This window comes from Vigna angularis, chromosome 1 (assembly GCF_016808095.1).
Source record: "Vigna angularis cultivar LongXiaoDou No.4 chromosome 1, ASM1680809v1, whole genome shotgun sequence".
Lineage (NCBI taxonomy): Eukaryota > Viridiplantae > Streptophyta > Magnoliopsida > Fabales > Fabaceae > Vigna > Vigna angularis.
In genome coordinates this window covers 16025245-16039129 of record NC_068970.1, presented here as the reverse complement: position 1 = coordinate 16039129, position 13885 = coordinate 16025245, and the positions used below count along the sequence as shown (strand labels likewise).

At 33.9% G+C, this 13885-nt stretch overlaps 1 protein-coding gene and 1 non-coding gene across 2 annotated transcripts; both read right to left on the bottom strand.

Moving 5' to 3' along the window:
* Positions 1 to 582: 582 nt before the first annotated feature.
* LOC108334852 (pentatricopeptide repeat-containing protein At4g16835, mitochondrial) lies at positions 583 to 3872 on the bottom strand. Its single transcript, XM_017570785.2, has one exon. It carries the CDS (start codon positions 3680 to 3682, stop codon positions 1742 to 1744), a length of 1941 nt encoding a protein of 646 aa, XP_017426274.1. The 5' UTR covers positions 3683 to 3872; the 3' UTR covers positions 583 to 1741.
* TRNAE-CUC (transfer RNA glutamic acid (anticodon CUC)) lies at positions 3835 to 3907 on the bottom strand. The gene has a single exon. It is a non-coding gene; the product is annotated as a tRNA-Glu (tRNA).
* Between the last annotated feature and the right edge of the window lie 9978 nt (positions 3908 to 13885).

The following is a 13885-nucleotide window of genomic DNA, read 5'->3' as shown; positions in this document are numbered from 1 at the left end:
CGTTGTTCGACGAATAATTATTACATATTCATTTTAGCTTTTATTACTATCTTTCACAGGTATTTAATTCGAGTATCGGAAGCAGTTCAGACATTGAAGAGCACCTAGAAGGATACATCTCAGTTTTCATCAACAAGCAAGAGGATACATCTCGAACCTTTAGCGGAGAAGAGGACCCAGAAGTGTTTCTTACAGAGTCTTTGTAGCCATATTTCGGCCCTGCAAGAAATCTGGCACATCCTTCCGGTTTGCCCAAAAGGTGGGAGGGAAAGGATGTAATGTCGGTTGTTGACCAAATAAAGTATACAATCAGCCATTCTCAAGTATTTGTGATGCGAACAGATTGGAGAAAAAACGATTGCCAGATGACTATCTATTGGATGGATACAACTAACACAAATGAATACAGAGAGGAAACTTACAACGGAATCAAGTTTTCGAAATTTTCAGCCTTAATATAGTAAGGCTACAAGGATCAGCAAGAAGGTAAAAAACTGCATAATGCTAGTACAAAGTTAAATATATTAGTAACAACATTGTACAATTCACTTCATTGAAACAACATGATAAGGATTGAAGATCTGGAGAAATTTACTTTATACGAATATGTTGAGATCAAATCTTTTACAAAAGTGACAAAACTTCTACTTAGAAACCAAAAAAATCTACTCAACCCATAATTTGTACGCTAGAATAGTTAAATAGCAACTGCTGTAATTATTATAAGGTAAAAAATAATTAACAGAGATTACGATACTATAAAAATCATTTAAAAGAAAAATATTATAAGAATGCTCCTTAGTTGATTGCAAGCTATGTTTATCCAAATAAGGCAAAACAGTCTCAGAACTTGAAGCATTAGCTTTTGTGCTTGATTACAAGTGGGTTTCTAATGTTTTTTCCTCCATTATTCTTTCATAAAATGCATTGTGGTCTTCATTGCTGCTCATGACATACCAAGGGAGCCGATGAAAAATGGTGATTGCCATTGATTTTGGCACGGCTATGGTGGCTTGGGGTTTAAGTAATGAAAATCGGGGTCAGGTGTGGGTTTTTTGGTTGTTTCCAGTTAAAATCATGATTCCAGGTTGTCCTCGTCCTGGTTTGAAGCCACTGCCGTTTGGTTCTGCGGCACGTTTAAGTTTTAATCTCAGCAATTAGATTAATCCTACTGTACTCTATTGTTTTTTACGAGTCTGTACTCTATTTTTTACTAATATGTACTCATTCTTGCAGGAGAGAGCTGGAGAGGATTCCGACTTGAACAAAACTCGACTCCAGTAAGCAACTTTCCACTCAGGATCAGTTTCCATACGACTATTGTTCAAGTCCGCCACAACCCATATAACCTTTGAATTGGAAGTTAATACAAGTTCGTCTATGTTTGTTGAGACTACATTTGGGAAAGCATTCATTTTTGGAGTGCCAACAAATTGCTTTCTCTTTAGTCAAAGACTGTCGAGCGACTGTAGGACTGATCAGGTGCCCATAAGGCAGCTAACAACAACTGTGGTTAAAAAGGACTTGGCAATTAATTTCCAGAATCACCGCCAATTAGTTCAACTGGAAATTAAATGTGATGCTACTGAAAATAAGAGCACTTTTCTGAATGTGTAGAATATTATTCCTTTCTGTATTCGAGAAATCAACTCGATCCAAGGTAAAGAGCATGCTTTGCTTTTGGAATAAAATAGCATACTCTTCAAGTCAATATCATTTTGCTTACTTACCATTATCAAGCTTACCAGTAATCCGTGCAGGAGCAGAATCCATCATTAAAATGATGAAACCTCGAGGTATCTCTAACTATGATTTCTCTTCCTTCTATAGCTGAGATGTACTTGGTTGCAGAATGGCAATCTCCACAAACTCTCAAGTTTTTGAATATCCGGATTGGAAGCCCTAATGGTACCTTAAGAAGTCCAAATGCAATTGCCAGTTTCTCACTATGCCATAAAAGAAGCTGTTCTTTCAGCTCCTCTCCCACATCATGCAATGCAAATTCAAGATCTGGCACATAACCAGCTAATTTCATTTTCTTCTCCAATTCATTTAGCTTTGCATGTATAGAAGCCAATTCAGGATGCAATCTGTCGCTTGATCTAAACTCATGTACAACACTGTTTATTTCAATCCAACTATATCCCGGTGTCTTGACAACATTATTTTCTTTCATTGATCTTCGGATCTTAGCAACAAGCTCCCATCTATTTTGTGATGCATAAACATTAGCCAATTGAACATATCCAGTTGCAATAGTTGGATCAAGCTCGAGCAAATTTTTGGCAGCAAACTCAGCCAAGTGCAAGTTTTTATGTATCCTACAAGCACCCAAAAGTGTTCCATAAATGGCAGGATGGGGCCTAAAAGGCATACTTTTTATCAAATCTACAGCCTTAGCTAGCTTTCCAGCTCGACCAAGAAGGTCAACCATGCATGCATAGTGCTCTGGTTTAGTTTCAATTCCATAATCTCTTACCATTGTGTTAAAATATTGGACCCCAAGATCCACCAGTCCCGCGTGGTTACAAGCTAACAATACTGCTACAAAAGTAATCCAATCTGGCTTCATGCCTTCATTTTTCATCTCATCAAACAAATGAAGAGCTTTTTCACCAGCCCCATGTTGGGCATAGCCAGAAATCATTGCATTCCAGCACACTACATCTTTTCGGGAAATCTTAACGAATAAATCCCAGGCGTCCTTTAGATCCCCACACTTGGAATACATACTAACCAATGAAGTCCCAGCAGTCGTATCACTACTCAATGGAGACTTACAAACTAACTGATGAACTTGCTTACCCAGCTGCAATGCTGATAAATTACTACAACCCAACAAAACACTGGTCAAAGTCAAAGCATTAGGCTTAACTCCAGTTTCTAACATTATCCTGAATAGCCTTAACCCATCCTCTGCCCTCCCATTCTCAACATACCCAGCAATCATAGAATTCCATGTTACCAATGTCCTCATTGTCATTTCTCCAAACAATCTTTCTGCCAGTTCAACCCTCCCAAACTTCATGTACCCAGTGATCATGGCAGTCCACGTGACCACACTCCTCACATCCGCAGCATAAAAGCACGCCACAGCAGAATCCAAATCCCCACATGCCACATATCCAGACACCATGGCACTCCAAGACACGCAGTTTTTCTCTGGCATCACCGAGAACAACCTCTGAGCCTCACCCATAAGTCCAACCTGCGCATAACCTGAAATCATAGTGTTCCACGAAGCAACATCCTTCACGGGCATGCTGTCAAAGAAGCAACCGGCATCATGGACACCAAAATGATGCCAATGACCTGCTAACATGATGTTATAGGACACAACGTTGGGTTGAGGAATTTTCTCAAACAGCTGGCGAGCGTGTTCGAAGTTGCCGACTTTCTTGGAGTAGGCAGCGAGGATGGAGTTCCACGTGACAGTAGACTTTACTTTCATGTTGTCAAACACACGAACAGCGGAATCTAAGTCACCGCATCGAACGTAGCTTGTGATGAGCTTGTTCGATGCAATGATGTTATCATTAAGCTCGCGTTGATGAGAGTGTGTGGACACATGGTGGTGACTTAGGGTGGCAAAAGTGAGGTTTTGGTGTTTGCTTAGTGCTGCAAAGGACAAGGATGACAAAGAATTTCGCTTCCTCGTCCTTAATAAACGTAAATGAAACATGTATCAAAGGTGCACTGTGTCTGACTCTTTTGTTTCAGCATCACATGAAAATGGTTCCGATGTCTCATCAATCATCTGTCGCACTGAAAAGAAAAGCAAAAAAAACATTAAAAAGACTAAAAGAAAAGCTTCCATAGAAAGAAAAACAAAACTTCCGTTGCCGGGACTTGAACCCGGGTCTTTCGGGTGAGAGCCGAATATCCTAACCAACTAGACTACAACGGATTTATTGATTATATATCAAATTATTTATTAATTGTAATATCAGAAAAATATTATTAATAAACAAAAGTTTACTTTGCCCGGACTAAATTCCGATTTTTTGGGATGAAAGCTGAATATCCTGACCAACTACACTACAACGGCTTGTTGACATGTAAACCTCTTATTAAGAAATTTTGATAGTAAATTAAGCGCTCAAGCGATATGCAATGCGCTTAAACTTTGTGTTAAAGCCTTACATATTAGATTTTAAACAATCTAATATATTTTAAAATTTTGTGTAAAATAAATTAGTTTAAAATATGTTCGTGAATTAATTTTACAAATTAAAACATAAAATAAAAAAAAATGATTACACTTTTTTTTAAAAAAATGGGAAAACTAAATTGTAAATGGAAAATCAAAACACATAAAAAAGTTATAGGTTTACCTCATTTTCCGTATAACTGCAATAAAAAGTTAAAAGCTGAATTAATATGTAAATAATTGAACTATGCATTGAATATTATAATTTGGTGTTGTTTTTTCTTTTTAGTGGATACAACAGCACTTTGTTTGGTTTTGTTGCTATTATTAGGCTATTGGATGTAGTAGTTTCTTTTTTTTAACCCTTGCTGACTCGAAAGGTTGAAACTGGTGGGGACTGATGTCATTTGAATTTAGCCATTTCTTTTCAAAATAATCTGATTAGCACATGTTAAACTCAACTCTATTTAACAGACGTGTTAAGCTACGACTCGAAGTTTTTTTTTTTTTTTCCATTTCATTAATTCATTACAATTGGCGTGCCTTCACTTGAAATAACTATTCTATTAGTATTTAGGTTTAATTGCTTCCTTTGTCCCCAGTTTGGTTGAATTGTGTCAAATTCATCCTCATTTTTAAAAAAGTTTCATTGTCGTCCTGACGTGGTATAAAAGTGTCAATTGAATCCAAACATAGAAAAAATTTGTGTCAAAGTAGTCATTTTTCCTATATCTCTGTGTCTTCCTTTCATATGTCACTTCTCTGGAGCTATGAAAAGCCTTAAATTGGATAAGGTAAAATGAATATCTGTACTTGATTGTATGAAAGGAAGACACAGAGATATAGGAAAAATGACTACTTTGACACAAATTTTTTCTATGTTTGGATTCAATTGACACTTTTACACCACGTGAGGACGACAATGAAACTTTTACACCACGTGAGGACGACAATGAAACTTTTTTAAAAATGAGGATGAATTTGACACAATTCAACCAAACTGAGGACAAAGGAAGCAATTAAACCTAGTATTTAAAATTAAACATGAAAATCGTGCGTTAATTATTTGGAAAAGGTTGCTCTACTACACAATGTTTATGTTCTATTTCATAATTTGAGTCCGGACGAATGATTCTAGACAGACATTATTGACTTCAATAACATAAAATTATAAGAAAAAAGGATATCTTTGATTGAGGGATTACAATTGATGATAATTATTAAGATTGTGTTTAATCTTATATGTTGCATGGATGGCATGAGAAGGAAGGATTGCAATTCAATTATTTCAATTTGGATTCAGGTAAACCAGTATGAGTAATTTGTATTTAATTTCTAAACGATTATAATTTCATTATTTAAAATTTGTGGGGAAGTAGAAAAAATATAGTGGAACCACATTAAGTTTTGTTTCTTGGTGCTCTATATTTTATTTTACAATGACGATAATGAGATTTAAATTTAAGATCTTATATAATTTGTCAAAATCTTCAATCATTATGCCAAACTAGTGAGTTATCTCTGTACCATTTTTACTTCTTAACATTAATAACAGTTTATAACCAGCAAGAAGATAGTGGGAAGCGCCAAATTTGAGGTTGCACATTGCAATTGTTTAAAATGATTTTTTTTTTATTGACATGATGTTCTGATGGCTGAATAAGATAATATAAGTAGTAATTTGAGTAATCATGGCTTTAAGATTTTTTTTTAATGCTCCTTGTGTATTTAATAATTTTTTTTATACATTTGAGCAATGTGGAGTTCATGATGAAATTCTTAAAACTGGTAGAATAAAATTTAAATTACAAGATGGTAGTGTCCATATGTTTGGTGAGGTATAAGGTGTGTTCTTTAATATTTAAAAAGTTTTGAAAAGTTATCAAGGAATATGTTTAAGGTGTGAATTTTAAATTTAATTTAATATTATAAAAATTGGTTTATAAGATGTGATTTGTTTTTATTTATATATTATAAATTAATTTTATTTTTAATTGAAATTAAATATTTAATATATAGTGAATATGAGACTAAATACTAATGAATAATTTGATAGTAGTTAAAATAAATAAATTTTGTTAGAATAAGTTCAATTACTCTTACAATGTATTTGATGAAAGTTAAGTTGTTATTAAAGTTCAAATTCAAAAAGTAATTAAAGAATTTATCTAAAAGTTTTGTATCACTAAAATATTATAAATTGATTTTATTTTTAGTTAAATATAGGTGATTAATATATTTAAATATTATTTATTGATTTTAATGGTTATAATTCCATATATCTAGATTGTGTATGTTTTATTTTGTTATATAAAAATAAAACGGTTGAATATATGTTTATTATACCATATTATAATTGTATTACAATAAAAAGAAACATAATCAATAAAAAGTAGGAATTTTTAAAGACGAAATATTAATTTTTTCCTCAACCAATTGTATGAGTCAGTTTTGCACTAAAAATGCATAAAATATGATCGAAGTAAGGTAACAAGACAATACAAATTAAAAAATAATAATAATAAAATAGAGACACTTTTTTAAAATAAGAGCTCAACATTGATAATTGTTTCAGTAGAATAGTTGAGGCCGAGATGTAAGTATGATGAGTCACTTCTGCTCCTTCTAGTAAAAACACAACCGTTATGTCGTGCTTGATACTGGATCAGTTGATTCCGTGATTTGCAACATTATAGCCAGATATTTCTAACCGCTTGTTCTTTAGTTTATTAGGATTAATATGTCCATTTTGACTAAAATTGACCAAACGTTCTTTAGTTCAATCAACAGACAATCGTTACTGAATGATTGATGCCAAAAGCAGCGATAACAAGCATATGATGTCCCTGAACGATCGTTCTACCTAATGGGTGGACCATCATTCAGGGATGGTCATAAGATAGCTCGCTATTGTGTATTTTATTTATTTATCTTCAGTGATCGTTTGGGTTACCAGTCGATTGACTCAGATATTCTACTATACAATAACTAAAAAGATTTAGACATTTATGCTAATATAAACATTATTTTAAGTGAAATTAATCGGGAAAGTATTTTTTTTAAAGTACATTATATATGCAACCCCTTTATTATTATTGTTATAGATGAGAAAAAAATATATATTGTTGTTTAATATGTGACATGTGTGTGTTGAAGATGTTATCATGCATAAATTTGACACGCAGTTTGCTTGTTCAACTTGCTGTATTAGGTGATATGATGAGTGTACTTTAAGTACATATTACGAATTTGTTACTGTATTCATATCTTCATCATAATTTAAAGAAGTTTCTAATGTATAACTATTGTTCTGGATCGTTATTATTCTTATTTATTTTATAGATACTTTAACAAATATATCTATCTATCTATATCTATATCTATATATATATATATATATAATTAGTATTATTATCTTTCGTTTTATTTTTTGTGTTATCACGTACATTATAATTTTCTTTTCACAGTTGTCATTGTTATATTTTGAATACTATAATCACACAAAAATACTTATAACTTAAATAAAAGGTAATAATAGACAATAATATAATTTTATTAAATGAATACATACTTTTCTTAATTGTTTTTGTCATCTGTTACATTTTTATTAGTGTGGAACTTTTGCATATTCATACTTTCTTATTAAGTTTTTTTTGTCAAAGCTAATTATATTTTCTGGTATTAATATCTACAATATCCAAGGCATGATCATAATCTATAATTACCTGAAATAGGTTTATAGCTGTAAAAGTAATTTATTAACTATCACTTTGTTCAGTATAATGTTTCTGTTCTTTTATATACTTGTAACAAAATTTTTGGGACTGATGTTTCAAAATTCTTTTCTCCATTTCTTATATGTCAACGTTCCTTCTTTACATGTCTTTTTTTTTTAAAACGCTTCTTTTACAACGTATTTTTGTCAACGATTTGACAAATGTGGTGGTTATCAATTAGTTGATGTTGAAAAAAAAATAATATGCAATTAATGAGACGAGGTATTATGGAAAGAGAAAAATACAAAATTTCGTTTCGCGCTTTTCCTATTCTTCTTTCATTCACAATTTGTTGTGTTATTGTTCTCTCGTGTTCCCTCATCTCTCGTGTTCCCTCATCTCTCGTTCTCTCATCTCTCTCGTGTTCAAACCCTAAAGACTCACCTTTTACTCGATCGTTGATTTTGTGTCTTCTTGCTGTCTTGAACGTCCGTTTTGTGCACCATTGAAGCCCTCTTCGACGTCCCTGTCACCATTGGTATTGTGCCTTCTCGTTATCGTGGTGTTTTTTGGTAAGTAGAACTGCGCGAATCCTAACCATCTTCTCCAGCATTAACGTTTTGTTCTTTTGCGAACCCTAACCATCTTCTTGAACATTGTTGTTTTGTTTATGTTATAACTGCAGGTCCAATGGCAGTCCAAAAAGGAAATGTAAGATGAAATGTAATTTTTTATTTTTATAGATGATGTGTTATCCTTTGAATCTTAGTTAATAATAATTTTTTGTTAATATTTTGTAGTGGCCCCTTCGTATCTCGATGGGGTGTCCAAAAATTGTTCCTTTCTTCAATCATGGGGTGTCCAAACAAGACTTCCCAACCTCTACTCACACTTAAACAACTAAATCAAGTGAAAACCACTCCACTTATCCCATTAAAAAAAAAATTTTACTATGGTCACCTAGGTTACCACAACTAGCTCCTACAGTTCAAGTTTCTGTACAAAACTCAGATTTTGTTCGTGCAATCGTTTACCAAGCACTTGTAAACGATTACAAGTGTGTTTTTTGATGCAGAAGTTTCAAGACTTCACCTAAGTTGCTCATCTCATAAACATTGTTCATTTCCTCAATCATGGGTGTCCAAACATGACTTCCCAACCTCTACTCAAACTTAAACAACAAAATCGAGTGAAAACCATTGAATTTATGCTAAAAAATTAAAAATTTTGACTATGGTCACTTAGGTTACCACAGCTGGCTCCTGTAGTACAAGTTTTTGTACAAAATTCATATTTTGTTCGTGATCGTTTACCAAGCACCTGTTAACGATTACACGTGTGTTTTTTGGTGTAGAAGTTTCAGGATTTCACCTAAGTTGCTCATCTCATATTTCAGGATTTCACCTAAAGACTCACCTTTTACTCGATCGTTGATTTTGTGTCTTCTTGCTGTCTTGAACGTCCGTTTTGTGCACCATTGAAGCCCTCTTCGACGTCCCTGTCACCATTGGTATTGTGCCTTCTCGTTATCGTGGTGTTTTTTGGTAAGTAGAACTGCGCGAATCCTAACCATCTTCTCCAGCATTAACGTTTTGTTCTTTTGCGAACCCTAACCATCTTCTTGAACATTGTTGTTTTGTTTATGTTATAACTGCAGGTCCAATGGCAGTCCAAAAAGGAAATGTAAGATGAAATGTAATTTTTTATTTTTATAGATGATGTGTTATCCTTTGAATCTTAGTTAATAATAATTTTTTGTTAATATTTTGTAGTGGCCCCTTCGTATCTCGATGGGGTGTCCAAAAATTGTTCCTTTCTTCAATCATGGGGTGTCCAAACAAGACTTCCCAACCTCTACTCACACTTAAACAACTAAATCAAGTGAAAACCACTCCACTTATCCCATTAAAAAAAAAAATTTTACTATGGTCACCTAGGTTACCACAACTAGCTCCTACAGTTCAAGTTTCTGTACAAAACTCAGATTTTGTTCATGCAATCGTTTACCAAGCACTTGTAAACGATTACAAGTGTGTTTTTTGATGCAGAAGTTTCAAGACTTCACCTAAGTTGCTCATCTCATAAACATTGTTCATTTCCTCAATCATGGGTGTCCAAACATGACTTCCCAACCTCTACTCAAACTTAAACAACAAAATCGAGTGAAAACCATTGAATTTATGCTAAAAAATTAAAAATTTTGACTATGGTCACTTAGGTTACCACAGCTGGCTCCTGTAGTACAAGTTTTTGTACAAAATTCATATTTTGTTCGTGATCGTTTACCAAGCACCTGTTAACGATTACACGTGTGTTTTTTGGTGTAGAAGTTTCAGGATTTCACCTAAGTTGCTCATCTCATATTTCAGGATTTCACCTAAAGACTCACCTTTTACTCGATCGTTGATTTTGTGTCTTCTTGCTGTCTTGAACGTCCGTTTTGTGCACCATTGAAGCCCTCTTCGACGTCCCTGTCACCATTGGTATTGTGCCTTCTCGTTATCGTGGTGTTTTTTGGTAAGTAGAACTGCGCGAATCCTAACCATCTTCTCCAGCATTAACGTTTTGTTCTTTTGCGAACCCTAACCATCTTCTTGAACATTGTTGTTTTGTTTATGTTATAACTGCAGGTCCAATGGCAGTCCAAAAAGGAAATGTAAGATGAAATGTAATTTTTTATTTTTATAGATGATGTGTTATCCTTTGAATCTTAGTTAATAATAATTTTTTGTTAATATTTTGTAGTGGCCCCTTCGTATCTCGATGGGGTGTCCAAAAATTGTTCCTTTCTTCAATCATGGGGTGTCCAAACAAGACTTCCCAACCTCTACTCACACTTAAACAACTAAATCAAGTGAAAACCACTCCACTTATCCCATTAAAAAAAAAAAAATTTACTATGGTCACCTAGGTTACCACAACTAGCTCCTACAGTTCAAGTTTCTGTACAAAACTCAGATTTTGTTCGTGCAATCGTTTACCAAGCACTTGTAAACGATTACAAGTGTGTTTTTTGATGCAGAAGTTTCAAGACTTCACCTAAGTTGCTCATCTCATAAACATTGTTCATTTCCTCAATCATGGGTGTCCAAACATGACTTCCCAACCTCTACTCAAACTTAAACAACAAAATCGAGTGAAAACCATTGAATTTATGCTAAAAAATTAAAAATTTTGACTATGGTCACTTAGGTTACCACAGCTGGCTCCTGTAGTACAAGTTTTTGTACAAAATTCATATTTTGTTCGTGATCGTTTACCAAGCACCTGTTAACGATTACACGTGTGTTTTTTGGTGTAGAAGTTTCAGGATTTCACCTAAGTTGCTCATCTCATATTTCAGGATTTCACCTAAAGACTCACCTTTTACTCGATCGTTGATTTTGTGTCTTCTTGCTGTCTTGAACGTCCGTTTTGTGCACCATTGAAGCCCTCTTCGACGTCCCTGTCACCATTGGTATTGTGCCTTCTCGTTATCGTGGTGTTTTTTGGTAAGTAGAACTGCGCGAATCCTAACCATCTTCTCCAGCATTAACGTTTTGTTCTTTTGCGAACCCTAACCATCTTCTTGAACATTGTTGTTTTGTTTATGTTATAACTGCAGGTCCAATGGCAGTCCAAAAAGGAAATGTAAGATGAAATGTAATTTTTTATTTTTATAGATGATGTGTTATCCTTTGAATCTTAGTTAATAATAATTTTTTGTTAATATTTTGTAGTGGCCCCTTCGTATCTCGATGGGGTGTCCAAAAATTGTTCCTTTCTTCAATCATGGGGTGTCCAAACAAGACTTCCCAACCTCTACTCACACTTAAACAACTAAATCAAGTGAAAACCACTCCACTTATCCCATTAAAAAAAAAAAATTTACTATGGTCACCTAGGTTACCACAACTAGCTCCTACAGTTCAAGTTTCTGTACAAAACTCAGATTTTGTTCGTGCAATCGTTTACCAAGCACTTGTAAACGATTACAAGTGTGTTTTTTGATGCAGAAGTTTCAAGACTTCACCTAAGTTGCTCATCTCATAAACATTGTTCATTTCCTCAATCATGGGTGTCCAAACATGACTTCCCAACCTCTACTCAAACTTAAACAACAAAATCGAGTGAAAACCATTGAATTTATGCTAAAAAATTAAAAATTTTGACTATGGTCACTTAGGTTACCACAGCTGGCTCCTGTAGTACAAGTTTTTGTACAAAATTCATATTTTGTTCGTGATCGTTTACCAAGCACCTGTTAACGATTACACGTGTGTTTTTTGGTGTAGAAGTTTCAGGATTTCACCTAAGTTGCTCATCTCATAAACATTGTTCCTTTTCTCAATCATGGGGTGCCCAAACATGACTTATCAGCCTCTACTTACACTAAAATACCAAAATCAAGTGAAAATTAGTGGGTTTATGCCAAAAAATTAAAAGTTTTGACTATGGTCACCTAGGTTACTACAGCTGGCTCCTGTAGCACACGTTTCTGTACAAAACGTAGATTTTGTTCGTGTAATCATTTTCCAAGCACCTGTAAACGATTACAAGTGTGTTTTTTGGTGCAGAAGTTTCAGAACTTCTGTTAAGTTCATCATGTCACAAGCATTGTTTCATTCATCCATCACAAACATGAATACTCAATTAAAGTGGCTACTTTATTCATTAACATTCTAAACAAAACATCATTTCACAATGACAATAACGAAGGGAATAACATTTCAATTAACATTAACAATATTTAACGGAAGCAAAGATGCATATTTTATAACATTGAACAAAATAGGTTACATTACACTCCTTTGTTCATCTAAGTACAATGTTGCATAACTTTCTTTTAACAAATCATTACAATTATCACTCATTTTTCTAAGCACTCAATTTCTAATGTACGGAGTCTTAAGCGCTCTGCTCTTATAACGCCTTCATGATCCAACCCTCACATATGTCTTCATACGTTTGTTCAAAGTACAAATATACTTTGTTGAAAAAGAGTGACGAACGGTCAACTGCATCAACGAAAACAAAATAAGCAAAAAACCAAAACCCAAAGCCAAACCCAAAATGCAATGAAGAAAATGGAGGGAGAACGCATTTACCTTGCTCGAAGGACTATGGTCACCGGAACTTGTCATTTCGCACAATACCCTCAACAAACAAGATCATGTTGACCAAACGAACAGATGGAATGAAAACAAAGATCGACAACGACAACGGAGAACGAGAACGAAGAGGGAGAGCGAGAACGAAGATGGAGAACGAGAAGGAAGAGCGAGAACGATAAGGAAGAGCGAGAACGACAAGGAAGAGGGAGAATGAAAACGAAGAGAGAGAACGTTGATTTCTAATGAAACAGGACAAAGGGTATATTTGAAATTCCAAATTTCTGAAACCCTCCTCAATTTCGACGTCACATTTTAATAATAAAAGTAAAGAAAAAACGGACCAATGGGCTGCTGACACGTGGCATTGTAAAAAATGTGTAAAAATTGGTTGTCAAAATATCGGACCCTTTCTTTCACAATGTAGCATTTGAGGTGCTTTTTTTGAGAATTTGATTTACCATAAGTTTGACTCTCACTAGATCCACATTTTGTAGATTTATCTCATCAGCATCGTCAAGACCTCTGTTTGCTTTAAACTTTCCACCCTATCTATTTTACTTTTTCATATAAATTATTCTTCAATAATAACTTTAGTAACATTCTTGAAGTGTAGGTGTTCACCAATTTTGTATTTAGTTGTATTTATGACGTGTTGATCACACAAATTAAGTAAACTTTGAAGTAGAAGTTTTGCACATCATTTTCAATTATGTTGAAATTTGTTCCTAAAAGTTGCACAAACAATATACTTAGATTGTTGATCTAGTTTGTTATTGACATAGACTCACTTATTTAAAAATATAAATTTTTGTCTGGTAAATATATTCTTTTATAAAGTAATTAATATCACACAATTGGGTAAGATAATCACAATCTCCTTCATTGTTATATTTTTCACAATACTACATAAACTCACACCTACTATT